Below are 17778 nucleotides of genomic sequence, written 5' to 3'. Positions count from 1 at the left end.
CGAGAGCACTACAGTGAAAAGGCAGCATTTTGATGCTTTGAATTGGTCAAGATGGTAACAAACAGTAAGTCGGTCTCCAATGCTAAGAGCAGCAAGTCATCTGCATCATCGACAAGTGCCTGGGATTAAACAGAAGCTGCCAAGAGAAAAGCATGATACGCTAGCAAAGAGGCTAAACTGAAGAGGGATAAGGCTGCCAGAGAAGCAGAAAAACATACAAGAGAGGCTGGATTCAGTAAGCATAGACACAGGGTTGAAAGTGCTATGGCTACAAAGTCAAGCTGGTATGGCCATGGTGGAGGACCAAGTGTTGGAAGATGCTGAAGCAATTCATGCCTTAGTAAAAGATCCAACTGCGAAAGATATTCCACAATTACAACCTGTTAACAACAAGCTTAAGTCTGCGAAAGCTTACAATAAGAACTAACCTGCAGTAACTGCAGTTCTCGTGATACTTGCCAGACGAGGTCTTGGAGCTTGTGGAGAAACGACGCCGTTTCCAATTGAAATTAAATATCAATACTTTGATGACAACACATGATTAGTATGGAGGCATTTTAGGTTGTTTTTTTACGTTTGAAGAAGTGGTCCTCAGTTCCTTTAAATGTATTGGATTTGGCTGCAACACTGTTTACCCTAACTATCCCTTTAAACTGACTTGCACTTTTTAACAATTAATGTGGACGAACTATGGCAAAGGACGAGGTCGTTGCCTGTTAAAACCTTATCTGTGTAAATATACTGTAAATGATTATAGAACCGTTACATAAGACAACCACTTCAACATCCACTTATTGATGGTCATCTGGACGTGCAAAGAAAGAAAAACTTTTATGACCTCACCCACTGAACACATGTAGACGATCCTGTTCTATATCACCGAAGTTAGAGAAGATATCGATTTTATTACATCCGGGATGTATTTGCCCTGAGGTAAATATAAAACTAGAGCACCATCGGAATCACTGCAGATTTCCCCTGTGGATCCAGAGGCAGCAGGTTGTGAAGATGGATGGGCTCTTTGGATTGTCCGTTTTCTCTGTGTGGCCGTGGCAGGACGTTCGCAGTCTGCTCATCTTCACTCTGGTCTTCTTGGTGATGGCAGAGTGTTTGAGGACCCGTCGTCCCAGCGGCTTTCCTCCAGGACCCCGGGTTCTTCCTCTTGTGGGGACCATGTTGTCCCTTGACTTTAAGAATCTCCACAGACAAATGACCCAGGTACGATTCAGATCATAAACATTACCTTTGCCCAAAATTTGGGACTCTCCTTGAGACTAAAAATATAAATGAGTCGACACTTGTTACTGTAACAAGCCTAGGTTGGGACAGTGACTTGAATGTTAAACTGATTGTGACAGCTGCATGTAAACATTGCCCAATACAACCAGTAACTCTATGCTGGAATGAATTACAATTTTGTAAGGAAAAAATAACTCAACGTTGACCAACTCACAGTAAAGAGTCCATTACTACTCATAAGTTACCTATTAATTTTTATCTCAACACTCATAGGGTAGCATAATACTCTAAACTGTGAACAAAGGAAAACAGCATGTGCGGATCAAAAGGAAATTGGGCAATGATAGGTTTTTCAAATGAATTTGCTCAAATGCAACAACTTTAACATTAAAATAATTAGTTTTATTGTGAAATAGAACAATTTTTACATTTGATCAGTATTATTTTATATAATAATCCTCTGTTTGGATGTCACATTGACAAATTATAAATCTCACTGCAACTTTCAACTGCTTTATTGAAAGAAGAATATTTACTCACTAGGCCAAGGTTGCATATATGCCGTTTAAATCTCACGTATGTTGTTCTTGTGGCAGTTGGCAGAGAAGTATGGGAATGTGTACAGCCTTAAGATGGGCTCTTCCTGGGTAGTGGTGTTGAATGGCCTTGACGCCCTGCAAGAAGGTCTACTCACCAAAGGAGACATCCTGGCGGGCCGACCGTTAATGCCTCTCCATACTGACGTGCTTCCTGATCTGGGTAAAGACTTATTGCAAAACTTGGGCATTAAGATATTTTATACTTACTGATGAGGAGGAAAAGTAATGTATGACATTTTGCACATGACTGTAGATATCTCAACTTCTACCTATAACCTTTTATCACACATTTATCACACAAGCTCAGTCTAAATTCCTTTTTTTCTCATCAGGTATTATCTTTACCAACGGATACTTGTGGAAACAGCAAAGACGATTTGCCCTCTTCACTCTCAAGTACTTTGGAGTTGGCAAGAGATCCCTGGAATCTACCATACAGGATGAATTTAATCACCTCTCTAGAGAGTTTGCTGGTCATGAAGGTAAAGAATCTAATGTGAAAAAAAGACAAGAATATAGTAAGCTAACGTTAGAAGTGTAAAGTCTGATATGTGATCACTTTCCCAGGCAAACCCTTCAATCCTCACTTGGCTATAAACAATGCCGTGTCCAACATCATCTGCTCCCTGGTGTTTGGTCATCGCTTTGAGTACGACGATGAGAAGTTTCTCACCTTGATGAAGTTGATTGACACGGCTACTCAAATCGAGGGCTCCATATGGGCTCAGGTACTGAATTTGAAAGCAGCATAACTAAAGAAAGCTTTTTGATTTCTCCTCTGTATTGATTCATTGCTATTTTAAAGTACTAATATCAGGTACTGCTTCTAGAAAAACATGTGCTCTTGCTAGTCGTCTTACTTTGAGTCTTCTGGATCATATCGACAGCTGTACAATGAGTTTCCAATGCTGATGAGACGTCTGCCGGGCCCTCACCGCACTCTTCAGAAAATCTATGGTGAAATGGTGAAGTTCATGAAAATAGAAATCAATCAGCACAAGAAAGACTGGGACCCCGCAGAGCCCAGAGACTTCATCGACTGTTACCTTACTGAGATTCAGAAGGTGGGTGGACAGACTTACATAATAATTTTTTCAACTTTCATTTTGGGCAAGATCTTGAACCCACAATCCATCACAGATTTTTGTGTTGCTTTTCTTTGTCAGATCTGATAGTTAATAATATCTTTGTTTTTGTTTTTGTTTTACATAATGGAGTATATCCCCAAAAGATTAGTTGACAATGAAAGTAATAATAAAAAAGTAAAACAATAATGATAATAATAATAATTGTAAGGTTTTACTCAAGTTCCTAAAGGAGGGGTAAAAGTGTAAAACTACATTTAGTTAAATATCTTTAATATTATTAATTCATTGTTGGTTTCCAATGGGCTATCTCTGACTAATCATTGGAACTTCCTGGAGAGGTCTATATGTATCTGGAAGAGGAATTGAATCAGTCATTGAAAGTATATTATAATTACTTTATACAGTTTAGTAATATAGTTTTATAGTTGATTATTTGAAATGTTGATTGTAACATTTCCCATCCTGCCTAAACTTGAATCAATATCCTCACTAATTTAGTGTGCTATTGTTGTAGTTAATTTAAATTTAAAATATCAATATGTGTATTTTTTGAATGTTCACCACCAGAGCAAGAAGGAGGATAAAGAGGATGCTGGTTTTCACGAGAATAATTTGGTGATGTGTTCGTTTGATCTGTTCGGAGCCGGCACTGAGACCACATCCACCACCCTGCGCTGGGCTCTGCTCTACATGACCAAGTACCCGGAGATTCAGGGTAAGAGCTCCCACTGGCGGACAAGAAGGCAGTTTGTTGGAATGAGTGCAACCTTTGTTGCCGTGAGATATCTTTGTGGTTTTGTTCCCTTCTCTGTCATGTTGCACAGAGAAAGTCCAGGCTGAAATAGACAGAGTGATTGGACAGTCCAGGCAGCCGTGCATGGAGGACCGTGCAGACCTGCCCTACACTGAGGCCGTCATCCACGAGGTGCAGAGGATGGCCAACATCGTTCCTCTGGGGCTGCCTCACTCCGCCAACAGGGACCTCCAGCTGGGAGGCTACTCAGTCCCAAAGGTCATTTCTTGCACTGGGTTTTGTCTTTTTCCCTCACATCTACACTCGCTCTCCAACCCACTCATCCTGATGCATTTCTCAGGGCGTTACAGTGGTTCCTAATCTGACCTCGGTGCTGTTCGAGAAGAGCAAGTGGGAGACGCCCTTCACTTTCAACCCGGGACACTTTCTGAATGAGGAGGGAAGGTTTGTGAAGAAGGCTGCTTTCGTCCCTTTCTCTGCTGGCAAGTACCATCTCACAACATTTTAAAGATAATTTTTTTTACAAATCTATTAATTCTTTCTGGATTTTTACCCTAAATTTGTCAAATCAGCTGGCTGACTTAACACCAGAATCATCCATAGCAATTTATTATTCAAAAAAAAAAAGTATTCAGGAGGATTGTTTCGCTGTTACAAATGTGACCAGTTAGGTAAAAAGTGGAAATGTTCCATAAACTTAAGCATATTGTGCTCATCTCCAGCCCCTACAGTACTGCCTCCTCTTGAATTTGGATCACTGAGGGACCAAATCAAAGTACATCCTGCATTTAAAGCAAAACATGGCCCAACATTTGACTGCATTGATTTAGTGCTCCTATTAAACTGTAAGACTCGTGCTGGGCGGCCTAAACCGGATTTTTGTACCAATAATACAACATGAACGCAATCAGGCTCACAGTCACAACACCTTCTTTCTATCACCACACCCCACAAAGGCAAAATAATGGAAAACACAAAAGCAAAAGTCACAACACATTAATGCACTTGTGTGAGACGTCTCAGCCTCCATATGTATGTCTTTATAAAACTCAAAATCATGTTATCTCTGGTTGACATTCCTCTGTTAAAACGTGGTGTGTTCTTCCTGCAGGTAAGCGGGTGTGTCTCGGGGAGAACCTGGCCAGGATGGAGCTCTTCGTGTTGTTCACCTCCTTCATGCAGCACTTCACCTTCTCCATGCCTCCTGGGGTGCAGCCTGTCTTAAAGCCCCGCGTTAGCGTCATTCTTTCACCCCAACACTATGAAATCTGTGCCATGCATCGTTACGAGTGACACTCATCAAGCTCTAAGTTCAATTTCAAAACAGCTGCAATCATGAATATTTTGGCCACTTAGAGGCAGAATAGGTTTACGAAAAGCTTGACACATTATTGACTTTTGTTATTTTTGCTTTTGCCCATTGGATAACATTTCCCACTGACTGTTCACTTCTGTGAATCAATATTAGCTATGTTTCCGGCAGAATTGTGAGTCCAATATAAAGTATATATAGAATCCAATATTGTGTCTCCACCATCCCCTGAAGAATCATATATGTTCCACATTGCTTTCCTACTGCTGCAGGTGCCATTTGATGCAAGGCAAGTAAAACAATGAGCTGAAGGCGGATACAGAGTTAGGTGACAGTAAGCTTTTCAATTTCAATTTTATATTTTAATGTGAAAATCGAAAATGTTTTGTTAGCTAGAGCAGGGGTTTTCAACTGGTTTTGTCCAAGTGACCACCATTCTGACTAGAATGTAATCAGCGGCCCACTGATGTGCCTACGTGCGCGCGTGCCTACGTGTGTGTGTGTCCGGCGTGCATGTGGATACAAGGAAGTTTTAACATTTGGTTTTCCATGTTGGTTTTATTTAAAAACCTCAAACAAATCTAAATATATCTACTTAAAAACCTCAATCAAATCTAGAAAAATCCGGTTGATTTTCAGTGCTTAAGAATTGATTTTTTTTTTTAATGCAGTTTGTAGTTGTACTGCATCTCAGAACCATATGTACATCAATATATAACGTTCATGACCTAAATGTACAGACATATAGCTGACATGTTGAGAGAACATTAAAGTAACGGTGATCAATAACAATCAACATAAACTGGGGCTACAACTGAATAGGGAAAATGACAAAGTAATGCAGAATATGTCACAAATGATAATCATACAATATCACACAAACAATTGAGGCCTACTTAAGTTTAACCTCATGATCACCATCAGCAAATCCCACCTACTGCTAGTGTTGGGGGGGAGGGTGGTGGGTGAGTAGTACTTCTGAGTGTGTGTGTCTTAGACCTCTCCTAAGAAATTGTTTCTCAACCAGTGAACGTGGTAAAGTGACTGTTATTGCAATTAATTGTTTTGGCTATTATGCCAATTTATTTTTCTTATTACCAAGTATATGTATTTCGCTCTTTTGTTTTATTTAATATTTTCATTATTAATTCTGCCCTATTGGCTCTTCTTTTTGGGAAAAATAAAAACTCCCATCATACCAACTACATCTCAAAGACCTCCTGAGAGTTTTTCTACCTAGCTCAACCGCTCTTCTACATCTACCTTTAACACGCATGCACAGGGGAAAACTACTGGCAGTTTCTAGCCCCAAGCCGTTTTCAAGGTTCCCCTCATCACCTTTATATTATTTTAGATATTTTTCACGATATTCAAGAGTAATCTGGAAATTTGTTGAAATATCAAAGCGAATTTCGCGGACCCCCTGCAATGCCGTCGCGGACCACAAGGGGGCCGCGGACTCCTGGTTGAAAACCCCTGAGCTAGAGTATTGCATTTGCCCGGATGGTGCTTGGGAGGAATCTTCCACACATGTAAATTAAGGGTCAGATCCATTTGGACTTTCTTACAATATATTTTATGACAAATAAATCATTGAGGTTATCAGACCCTGCTTTAAGAACCGGACAATTATAGTCATCATTGATGTTTAGCCTTAGCGGAGGTGTGTACAGTGGTTTGAGACATCTCTCACCAATGCATACATGGGAAACAAAAGTGCAAAAGCCACAGTGTGTGACAACTGATGCTGAAAGTGAAACAGTTATTTACTGCGGGTGTATGAGTCGATCATTTCTGAAAACCTGGACAAGTCAGTCACTGCTTGAAATGAGATGCTTGTCTTTTTTGCGTGTTAAGGAAAAGGAGCTTGGAGCTTCCATTCTCTCTCACTTACGCTGCAGTTGTGTTTCAGTTGTGTGGCTTTTGCGTCCGTGTTTTAACGCTTATGCGCTTGTGTGAGACGTCTCAGCCACCATAGCTATATTTGCTCGAATCCAGTATAACCTGGATTTAGAGGTTGCGTCAGAGGCCTTTCACCTGCTTGTGGATAAAAGTCTCTAAATTCAAAGCAGGTCACTGTGCGATAAGAGGTTAGATAACAGTATTACCATGATAACATGTATCGTGCACAGTCACACAACACTCCTCCTCTGTGTCAGTTCAATCTAATACTAATGCACACAAGCCGGCCAAGTTCTTTTATTGCGAGACTCTATTGTAGCTGTGGTTTAAAGTCCAAGAAATTTACTTCAATTTGTTTTTATTGTATATTACCTGAAGTGAACTCACGACAACCTTTCACTGAAAGTTTGTTGTTTACTATAAAAACCTAAGTAATACTGACACCATTTTGTAGAAAAAAACAACAAATGTAAATTTAACAACGCTCAGCTGCCACATACAAACATGACAAACATCTAATGTACATTTTACAATCTAAGGAATCTTTCTCATGAAATGTAAATAGTGGTGTACAATAGTGAGCTAAAGATTCTCGTCACACATATATCGTTAAACCAAATAAACATCCTTGATGATACAATCAGGTGTCCTTTCTCTTTTTCAACATATCCACTTGCTTTAAAAGGAGCCACATCAACTTCACATTGATTCAGTGACACTTAGTTTTACAGTTGAGGTTTTGGTCCAACATCTTGTCTGAAGGGGGGGGGGGGGGCGTGTCCTCGTGACCAGCAGGTTGTTGACAGCGCCGCTCATCTGCCCTTCCTCTGAGGACACTGGATCTTGTAGCCCACCCTGTAGGCCTGCAGGTACACACGTGCCTGGTTTATCCTGGAAACACAACCACGCAGCAGACACAGCTTTGTCACACTCTGATATGAATACACTATGATGTTATTAAACTTTTTACATGTTGGAATCATGGTCCACAATTTCTACTGTAACACACATCTTACATTTTTCACTTCCACCAGGGAAGTCAGGTTTTTACCACCTGCTGTTGTTGGTTGGTTGGTTGGTTTGTCAATGCAGTTACACAAAAACTAAAGGACAGCTGACCAAGATACGTTGTGGAAGGACACAGGATGGGTAAGGGATGATCCCATTACATTTCGGTGCAGATCTTGGGTGGATTCAGTTTTTCTTTTTCTTTCTTTAACATTGCAAAATAGCGTATCAGAGAACTATTTTGATATTGATATTTCTGAGTGTATGCAATTTGGTGTGGATCGATATAAAAAAATCTGGATCTACTCTAATTGAATGTGGTTTCACACAGGGTTTATAGACCTTAGCTAAGGCATGCACTCTACTCACTGCCATTCTAGTTCTGCCATAGTTTTTATGACCTTGGAAAACAATATGATTTTTGTAGTAGTACTTTTATGACATGTTTAATGTACTTAATAAGCAGATACGAAGATCAAAGAAGTTGTTAGAAGTTATTGTAACATTTTTGTGATAAAACACAAACCACCTGAGACCTCAACCAGGCGAACACTTGAACTACTTAATGCCAGACGAAACGACAGAAAAACATGTAACCTGTATTTAGTGCAAAGCTGAACTCCCAGGGGTCCACAGCGGTCAACGTAACTCTCCCTGAACGCCTTTCTCACCGCTCGAGCCATACTGACCACCGTGGTGACCACAGGACACGTCCTAGAACACAAACACACTCGACATTTTCAACTCCTCATCGGTGATGCAAAGATTTAGAGAACACCATCTGCCAAAGAGCAAACTGCCACAATCTCTAACAATTGATCTGGAAATGATCAAGCCTTTCCCATGTATTTTAGCAAGCGTCTTGTATTGAGACCATTAATTGATTAGCAGTTGACCCTAACTGAAGATCATTATGTATTTGTGACTGTGTTGTAGCTACTCACAGTCGCTCACAGCGCAGGCCTGCGGTGCCCTCTGGACAGGTGCACGTGTTGTGAGGACTGCAGGTGGCACCGTGTTGGCAGGGCGGCACACAGGGTATGGTCACCGCTGCAGACACATCACACAGAGAGAGTGTTAATGCAATGCAAAGGCATGCACGCACACAAACACAAACACAAACACAAACACACACACACACTGTGATGGGACATTCTGTATGTATTAAATATTCTATTACACACACACACACACACAAACACACACCTGTTTCACAGAGGCTCCCAGTGAATCCTTTGGCACAGCGGCACCTGTTGAGGCCCACACACACTCCTCCATTCTTACAAGGTTTCCGACACAGAACCGGTTCTGAAGGAGACAGGAGAGAAAACTCAGTCTTCTCCTAAAGCTCAGAGAGCAAACACACAGTGAAGTTTGTCTATCTACAGGTATTTCAGTGGGAGCATGAATTGTGTCTCTTTTACCTTAATACATTAATATGGCCACAGGGTTACAGTAGGCAGTGGCCAGGTTATTTTCCACTGTTTGTATTAGAGGTAAGATGACCTTGGGCGTAACCTCTAGTCATTTCTTCATTTTTATTTTTGCAGGCAGTAGCTGGTGCTACACTTGCTCATGTACAGAGCGCCACTGACTGGCTGCCTGGAGAACTACAGTTCATAAGACAGTTGTTCCCAATCTTTCTGACTTATAACTAGTTCTGCTTATTTATAACTTGGGCTGAAACAAACTATAAGTTGCTGCTTATTGAACCAACGTCTGAACACCATGTCAATTTGAAACTTGTTCAATTGTTGACATTTATTAGAAATATTAGATGATGAGGATCTTAGAGATATTCAGTCATAAAGGACGATGAAAAGAAAGTAATTGTCAGTTTAGAGAGGTTGGAACTATTTATCAAAAATATATCTGTATTGACTGATTTACTTTCCTTAATCCCAAAACAAATTCATGCAGCTCATCACAGTAAAATTGTGGTTTTATTTCAAACAATCTGTCTTCTGCTCTACATAAATTAGAGCAGGAAGGGAACAGCACTCATTACTGTATTTAATTATTTATGGGTTTAATTAAATTGAAACACTGGGTTAAATCAATCATGTACAGTGCATACTAAAATATTTTTGTTATGCACCAATGGACACATGCAGTGACAATGTAAGAGTGTGCAGAATCTCACCTATCTGGCAGCGCGCTCCTTGCCATCCATCTGCACACACACATTTGTTGACATCCACACATCTTCCACCATTTTTACAGGCAGGAGTGCACAGGGCTACAGAACACACACACACACACACACACACACACACACACACACAGGTTTAACCCATATTTCACCAGGCAGTGTTGCTTACAAGCCCAGAGGCAAGAGGGTACAAATTACAGATTTTTTTGTGTAGCTAAGGTAAAATGTTCTGGTGTTTTTCTCACTCACGCAAGAGGCACTGGTGACCGGTGTAGTCAGATGGACACTGGCAGGTGTCAGGCTCCACACAGCGACCCCCGTTAGCACAGGGCAACTCACACACCGCTGCCAGGAGGAATTTCAATTTTACTATTAGCATTTGGGGTTTTATGGTTTTATGAATGAAGTTTGTAGTAAAAACTCTAAACAAAACCGATACATTATTTAAAAAAATGAAACAAAAGTTGAAAAATGTATAGAATAGGAGCAACGTGTAACAACACAGTACTTCATACATTGAGGTAAGAGCTGGTGCCGATAGAACAGGACTCAGAGTTTGCAGTGAAAAAAATGAATACGATTTTCATCCTTTATCCTGAAGTTTTATATTACTTTCTTCTGTATCAGTGTTTTTTGTGCTGTCTGTTTTGTTTCCTTAAAACCAATCTCTGTGTTTGCAGACACTACCTCTGGAGTGTGTGCCTCTACACAGGCAGGTCACTCTTCATTAACGTTGGTGTCAGAGGGGGTTCACCTGTGTGGCAGCCTGCTCCGGTCCAGCCGGGGGGACACAAACAGTTGTTCCAGCGCATGCAGGTTCCTCCATGGGCACAGGGCGGAGAGCACATGGCTGAAACACGCAAAAGATGGGCTTTGTTCAATTTCATCCATCCATCAATCATACCAACTCCCTTTAAGGGTCCTGTGATCCCCCATGTAGAGCTGTGCAGGATGTTACCTGAGCAGCCCACTCCAGGGTAACCAGGGGGACAGTCACAGCTGTTTGGAGCCACACAGACACCGTAGTTCTGACAGCTAGGGTCACACACAGCTGGAAGAGCAGAGTCATATAAGCATTAATAGATTTTAATTTAAAGAAAATATTAAACAAAAAGTTACATTTAATGATAGTATCTGCATGATTCTTTATGATGACCAATGTAAGTTGACGGACTCACGCTGGCACTTGGTGAGATCATCGGTGCGAACTTCATATCCGTCCCTGCAGGCGCAGTAGAACCCACCAGGGTGATTCACACAGAGCTGATCACAGCCTCCGTTTGAAAAGTCCCCGCACTCATTCACATCTCATGACAAAGGACATGGAGAGAAAGTTACACAGATGGAAACGTCTGGACCGAGCATCCACAGAAGCCAGGCAATCAAATTACGATTAAAGAAATCTTGGCCCTGGCTGAACTGTTCAGGCTCATAAACAACTAATCAGTGTTTCTATCACTTCATGTCAGTTCCCTTAAAAGTCGTTGAGATTCTAGCAAAACATTTAGTTCAAAAACATAACAAAATGTATAAATAGACAGCTTCATTTCGGTGACAACTCTAAATATACACGATCAGAGCAGCGAGTTTGCAGAGGTATGGTGCCGGTGATAGGAGTGACAACAAGGTCTCACCCACGCAGCTCCTCAGGTCCTCGCCCAGCTTCCAGCCTGTTCCACAGCTGCAGCGGACGCGGCCCTCAGCCCCCACCGCGCACACGTGGTCACAGCCGCCATTTCTCAGCTTACAAGATGAAACATCTGCTCAGGCAATAAAGAAATTACTTTATGACATATATCCTTCAGCTGAAAAGACTGGTTTGCATTTTATAGCTAACTAACATCTTCAAGTTTGACATGTCTGACATCTGAATATAATTGACTAATGAGAATGGCTTGCAGATTAGTTGGAGCCTTAATTGGAAAGATATATGACCTTTCAATTATCTTTTATGAATGAATGAATGAATCATAAAACAAGAGGGGTTCTGAGGAAACATTTTTCTGCCTAACAGAATATTGTTTGTATACAAAAGAGAAATGTGATATTCAATGCTGTCTGATAAACATAAAGAAAGTATAAAGACATAATAGACGGTATTCCTAGACTTTTATTCAAGTCTGTTCCAGTGGAGCATTTTGAAAGGTGAATTTTCTTTATTTAATAAAAAAGAAAAAAATCTGACAGCACTTTACATGACAGCTCGAACGAATGAGTATAACGTCAACAGTTTACTGAGAGACCTACTGCTGCAGGTGTGGTTGTCCCTGTCCAGCAGCAGAGGGGGAGGGCAGTGGCAATCATGTCCTCCTGGAGAGTTGGTGCAGGAGTGGGAGCAGCCGCCGTTCTGGAGTTTACATTCATCAATGTCTGAGTGCATGCACACACACAAACACACGCACGCACGCGCACACACACACACACACACACACACACACACACACACACACACACACACACACACACACACACACAGGGTAAATATGTTTTTAGACAGAGGACACAGTACATTTCCTGTGCAAGATGTCCGTAACTGAGTCTGGCTTCATGTCATTTTACAAAATGTTCTCCTAGGAGACCCACTCATTTCCATGTGGTAAAGATGTTCCTAAACTGACACACACGCACACACACACACACACACACACATACACACACACACACACACACACACATTGTGCATTCTGTTAAATGGCCAATGTGCATACGGCTTTAATGACAGAAAACGAGTTTGTAAACAGCAGAGGAAAATGACAGAGTGCCAGTGAGTGACTGACCCACACAGGTGCGCTGGTCGATGTGCAGCTGGTAGCCAGGCCTGCAGGAGCACTGGAACGATCCGAGAGTGTTGATGCACATGTGCTCACAGGTCCCATTCAGCGTCGAGCACTCATCCACATCTGTGGAATCACACACGCGTGTTTAACTCATAACCAAAGATGGCTCTGTGTTCGAGCTCATTCAGTTGAAGCTGTTTGCATTTCAAGTTAGCACTTGTTTGGAGAGGCTTGGAGGACCAGGTGAGGACCAGGTTTGCAGCCTCCTAAGCAGCTGTGGATGAGGAGAACAGAGGGTACTCAGGTCCTCCACTAACCACAGCCTGGTGTTTAAACCCTCCCGTCCATATGTAGATGTGCTGTGGGGAGAGCATGGCCTAGGGGATAGAGTGGGTGTTCTGCAACAAGAGGGTTGCTGGTTCGAATCCCACTCTTTCCCATCTGCATGCCTAAGTGTCTTTGGCAAAAGACACTGAACCCCCCAAAATGGCCCCTCATAAATGTTGAGTGTACTAAAAATGTAAGTCGCTTTGGACAAAAGCGTCTGCTAAATGACATGTAATGTAATGCTGTTGGGAAAAACACTGAACCCAAGTTTCTCCCAGGTCAGCAACAGTGCCTTGGTGCTTAGGTGTAATCTGGATGTGAACCTAAATTGGCCCATGTTGGAGATGGTGAATATGGCCCAAAACATTGTAAACAACCTTTGTGACCTTTGGTTGACATGCGGTTGTACTATGTCTTACTTGTGGCCCAGATCAGGAGCGGACCGCCTGAATGCCATCATTTAATGAGGTAATGGCCAAAACATATTTTCTATAGAGGAAAGATGATGACACTGTCAGTTTTGTCTGCACGACTTCATGTCAGCTGCTTTCTGTGAATGGATCAACAGCTGACCTGTGTTTTACCTGTGCAGTTGTGTCCGCCCTGGTCCAGCTGGTAACCGGACCCACACTGGCAGCTGTAGCCTCCGGCCTCGTTGGTGCAGTTGTGTTCACAGTGGCCGTTGTTCAGTGCGCACTCATCAATGTCTGTAAACAAGGACAACCCTAAAGGACTGGTGTTTGGTGAGCATGTGGCCAAGCGCTGCTGGCACACACATAGAACTGTTGACATGACACAAGGATCGCTGGCAGACACTTACCGATACTGAGCCCCACTTGAGGCATGCACACATGGAAAACACACAAAAACACACACAAGCAAACACACTCACACACTGCTTACCCACCAAAACAAGAGTATCCATCGCCATTGAAGCCCTGGTAACATTGGCAGAAATACGAGCCAATGATGTTGCCACACCGAGCGTTGGTGTCACACCCGTGACGACCAAACGCACACTCGTTGTCATCTTGAAGGAAAGAGCACAGGCTATTATTTACTATTTCTTTCAAATCAGATTCAACACTCTGCCCTTTTTTATTCCCCACCCGGGACCGTTTTAATGGAAGACATAAAAACAAGGATTAGAACACAGACACAGACACACAGACACACACACACACACACACACAAGGAAGCTGAAACAGAGTTTTCCCAGGGAGCGACGACAGCCCTAATTGCTTACCTTCGCAGTGTGTGCCGTTTCCCCGGTAACCTGGTCGACAAACACACTTATAGCTCCCAAGCGTGTTCTCACACACACCCTGACCATCGCACACCGCAGGACTCTCTGCACATTCGTCCACATCTGGGACAGAGAGACAGAGAGGGTGTGGCTCTTAATAAATAATGATATATTATTTATGTCAATTTCAGTTACCAAAGCAGTCTCTTTGAGAAGCCAATGAGAAGCTTCTTATTACAAGGAAATCTTGTCTTTTCCCTGCTCTCTTTTATTAGAGAGAATTGGGACAGTTTACCGATGACAGGAATAAGTCGTTGGAAGATTGATGACAAAAGGTTTGAGAGAACAAAAACAGAGACAAACAAAAACAGAGAGAAACAAAGCAGGCTGGAGGCAGAGCAGCAGATTAAAGCTCACTATTGCTGCAAAGAATTCCTTCCTGTCAGCTGAAGTTATGGACTCCGGGGGGCAACCTCGGTGAAACATGAAGTAACGTGTTTCTGCCAGGTCAGATCTGACCCTCGGTCTGCTCCTGCTGTGCTGAGGCTTCGCCGCAGACTCACCGACACAGGCGGGCGCCTCCGCTCGGAAGCCCGGCTGGCACCGGCATGTGAAGCTGCCAGGAGTGTTCACACACACGTTTCCCAGCTCCCGAAGACACAGCTCCTCGAAGCTGCACTCGTCCACATCTGCAGTGAGAGAGAAACCAACCAGCAAGAAGCTTTAAACAGGATTCATCAGTTTGACGATCATGGAGGTTGCCATCACCATTTTGACCTTCCATGTAATTCCATTGTGTCAACCTTGAACATTGTTTTTTATTTACATTTTATAAGTTGTGGTTTAATTTGGGGGAAAAATGTGTGTGGTCTGATCAAATTTGAACAGGTGATCAGCAAACTGCTCATTACATTTGTTTTTTGATTCTTGCCCATAGAGGCTAAAATCGCAACTACTGTGGATCTATATTCCACAGTCCCATAAAGCACATGTCAACATCAGCCTCACCCACGCAGCTTTTTCCATCGAGGGCGATGACATATCCTGCAGGACACGAGCAGGTGAAGGAACCAGGGGTGTTCTGACATTCAGCCTCCCCCTGACAGGCCTGCAGACCCGTCACTGCAGCCAGAGCGCACTCATCTATATCTGAAGCACACATTAGGCACACATGCATTAAAACAACACACAACAGAGGATGCGTGGTACGGATTCATCTCGGACACTCTCATTTCAATCTCCTCAGACACATACCCTACATTCTTTCTGCATACAAATTAGAGTCAAACCAATATGGCTTTTGCTGATGGCTATATTAGGTAGTCAACTTTTTGGATACTGACATCAGCTGATGCATATTTTTAAATAATGTCATGATTCCTGAGATGCGTATTCAAACCTTTATAACAAATAGTGTAATTGAGGTTTTTTTTAAATTGCAAATGCGTTTTTGCTGAAGATGTAAACATAAATCCATGTTTTTCTACATTCTACATTTTTCACATTAACAAACATGCCAATACCAGTGTGTAAGTAATTGGCTCATATCGTCCAATTTTATCAGCCATAGTTGCCAAGTTCTACTACACACACACACACACATACACACACACAAACACACACACACACACAGATGCTGACGAACCTTGGCACCCTCCAGCACCCATCAGGTAACCACGGCGACAGCTACAGGAGTAGGAGCCGGGGGTATTAGTGCAGCTGGCATACGGACCACATGGTCCTTCTCCCTCACACTCATCAATATCTGTGGAGCAGAGTGAAAATGATGTTGAACTGAGGTCACTGTGTTGAACATGAAAAATGTGAGACATGTTCTGTATTCATGTAGCAACAGGTGCTGTTCAGAAGAAAAATATTTATTATAGCGATGTAATATTAAGGAATATTTCCTGGAGGGAAATTTTTGTTAGCTTTTTCCAATGGCCGACTTCTTTCTCCACATTAAAAATACATTTCCCACAACATCCTTACACAAAGTGATCGTTCTCTTAGGGGAGCAACATTTTGGAAATATTTTGTCTGTTGCCTGTTCACTCATTGCGTCAAAGTCTTTACAAGATATGATGTAAATGGTTTAAATGCAGAGTCGTGGCTCAACTCACTCGTCCCCTGATTTGAATCAGGCAATTCCACTGATTTCGCAAAGAGAATAAAGTGATAATTTTATTGATGTTCCTTCACTACACTTATTATCTTTAAGCTCTGGTTTCTATGACGACACAATAAAACAATATCAGTAATTATCGCAATATAGTTTTCATTAATAGCAATATAACAAAGGTTCAATATGTATCAATGTATTGCTAATGCATTGTAAGAGTACGGTTAGAAGGTAGAACACATAATTGTTCAACCTCCGATTTGTCAAATGTTTTGCTGTTTATCAAGTGTTTGTCATAAAGAAGAATTTAAAACCATAATCTTCACTCAGGAGCTAAATCAGTCATTCATCAGTTTTAACCAATATGAATTTCCTTTATCTTGTGGTCCAGCTGTACTGGTCCCTGCTGCTGATTCGCTCCCTCCTCACCTTCACACCCAGCAGCTCCATCCAGAGTGAAGCCCACAGGACAGGTACAGTTGTCACCAACCTTCACCATGCCAGATGCAGGACAGCCACATCCAGAGCTGCTCTCCAGCAGAACCTGGTTTCCTGGACACTGAGGTGCTGGACTGGAGCTCGGAGAAGTTGTGGTTGTCAAGAAAGTTGCTAATGTAGCAGAAAAAATATGCAATTTTAGGGAAAAACTGAAAAAGAAGTCAAGACAAAATGCAGAACAACAACAACTCACACGTGGTGGGCGTGTTGCTCGGCGTCGGTTCACTGAGATATCCGATTGCATTTTCAACCACCTGTTTGTGAACCAGAAATGGAGTTTAATTGATGGCGTCGCCCCCATAAAGGAACATGTGTAACTTTGCAGATTCTCAGGGAGTTTCCTCGCCCACTAACCTGGATCTGTGTGATCTCCTCTGTGTGCTTCAGGACCTCATTTGCATTTTCCTCAGGGCTGCTCAGAGGCTCGGCCGCACACCAACCCAGCAGCAGGGCTGACAGGAGGGTCCACGTGAGAGTCATCACCTGAATCTTGTTGGAGGAGAAGGAGGTGCTTTGACTGAGCCATCGTTAGCAGGGACAAACAGATCAATGAGATCAATGACTGAGAAAGGAGAGCTTCAATCCTTAACAGGGAAATCCCACCCATGTGGACTTTGTGTGTGCAGCAGCAACATAAGTCACACAGTGCATGTCCAGGCACGCAAGACAACAGAGGGCTAAGAGCACCCTGTTATTAAGTGAGCATCAACCCCCTGGGCTGTCTGCACAGAACAAAAGAATCTTACAGCTGCTT

General features: G+C 42.3%; 3 protein-coding genes across 3 annotated transcripts in view; 1 reads left to right on the top strand and 2 right to left on the bottom strand.

The window, feature by feature from the left end:
* Window positions 1-17778, bottom strand: part of LOC133960228 (cytochrome b-c1 complex subunit 6, mitochondrial) — a 90363-nt gene that overhangs the window by 12482 nt on the left and 60103 nt on the right. The gene's annotated exons all lie outside the window — the stretch shown is intronic.
* On the top strand, window positions 757-6199 carry LOC133960226 (cytochrome P450 2J2-like). The gene is made up of 9 exons (XM_062394688.1): window positions 757-1218; window positions 1836-1998; window positions 2171-2320; window positions 2406-2566; window positions 2726-2902; window positions 3494-3641; window positions 3751-3938; window positions 4021-4162; window positions 4792-6199. The coding sequence occupies exons 1-9, from the start codon at window positions 1009-1011 to the stop codon at window positions 4971-4973; spliced, it is 1521 nt and encodes a 506-aa protein (XP_062250672.1). The 5' UTR covers window positions 757-1008; the 3' UTR covers window positions 4974-6199.
* si:ch211-221n20.8 (uncharacterized protein LOC100034409 homolog) lies at window positions 6101-17504 on the bottom strand. The gene is made up of 21 exons (XM_062395661.1): window positions 17379-17504; window positions 17218-17278; window positions 16956-17135; window positions 16050-16169; window positions 15413-15553; window positions 14968-15093; window positions 14405-14527; window positions 14066-14188; window positions 13743-13865; window positions 12832-12954; window positions 12302-12424; window positions 11689-11814; window positions 11233-11361; window positions 11013-11105; window positions 10809-10904; window positions 10304-10399; window positions 10046-10141; window positions 9109-9210; window positions 8847-8952; window positions 8500-8616; window positions 6101-7785 (listed from the first exon to the last, which is right to left on the bottom strand). The coding sequence occupies exons 1-21, from the start codon at window positions 17502-17504 to the stop codon at window positions 7707-7709; spliced, it is 2409 nt and encodes an 802-aa protein (XP_062251645.1). The 3' UTR covers window positions 6101-7706.

This window comes from Platichthys flesus, chromosome 9 (assembly GCF_949316205.1).
Source record: "Platichthys flesus chromosome 9, fPlaFle2.1, whole genome shotgun sequence".
In the NCBI taxonomy this organism is placed as follows: Eukaryota; Metazoa; Chordata; class Actinopteri; order Pleuronectiformes; family Pleuronectidae; genus Platichthys; species Platichthys flesus.
The sequence above is the reverse complement of the archived record's forward strand: the minus strand, read 5'-3'. Positions and strand labels throughout refer to the sequence as shown.

Excerpts from the sequence above, each read along its gene's own strand:
- LOC133960226 (XM_062394688.1), top strand. The coding sequence starts at position 1,009 with ATGGATGGGCTCTTTGGATTGTCCGTTTTCTCTGTGTGGCCGTGGCAG. Across the intron at positions 1,219-1,835 it reads TCCACAGACAAATGACCCAG|TTGGCAGAGAAGTATGGGAA; the intron begins GTACGATTCAGA and ends TTCTTGTGGCAG. Across the intron at positions 2,903-3,493 it reads ACCTTACTGAGATTCAGAAG|AGCAAGAAGGAGGATAAAGA; the intron begins GTGGGTGGACAG and ends GTTCACCACCAG.
- si:ch211-221n20.8 (XM_062395661.1), bottom strand. The coding sequence starts at position 17,504 with ATGACTCTCACGTGGACCCTCCTGTCAGCCCTGCTGCTGGGTTGGTGT. Across the intron at positions 16,170-16,955 it reads TGGAGCTGCTGGGTGTGAAG|ATATTGATGAGTGTGAGGGA; the intron begins GTGAGGAGGGAG and ends TCTGCTCCACAG. Across the intron at positions 14,189-14,404 it reads AAACGGCACACACTGCGAAG|ATGACAACGAGTGTGCGTTT; the intron begins GTAAGCAATTAG and ends CTTTCCTTCAAG.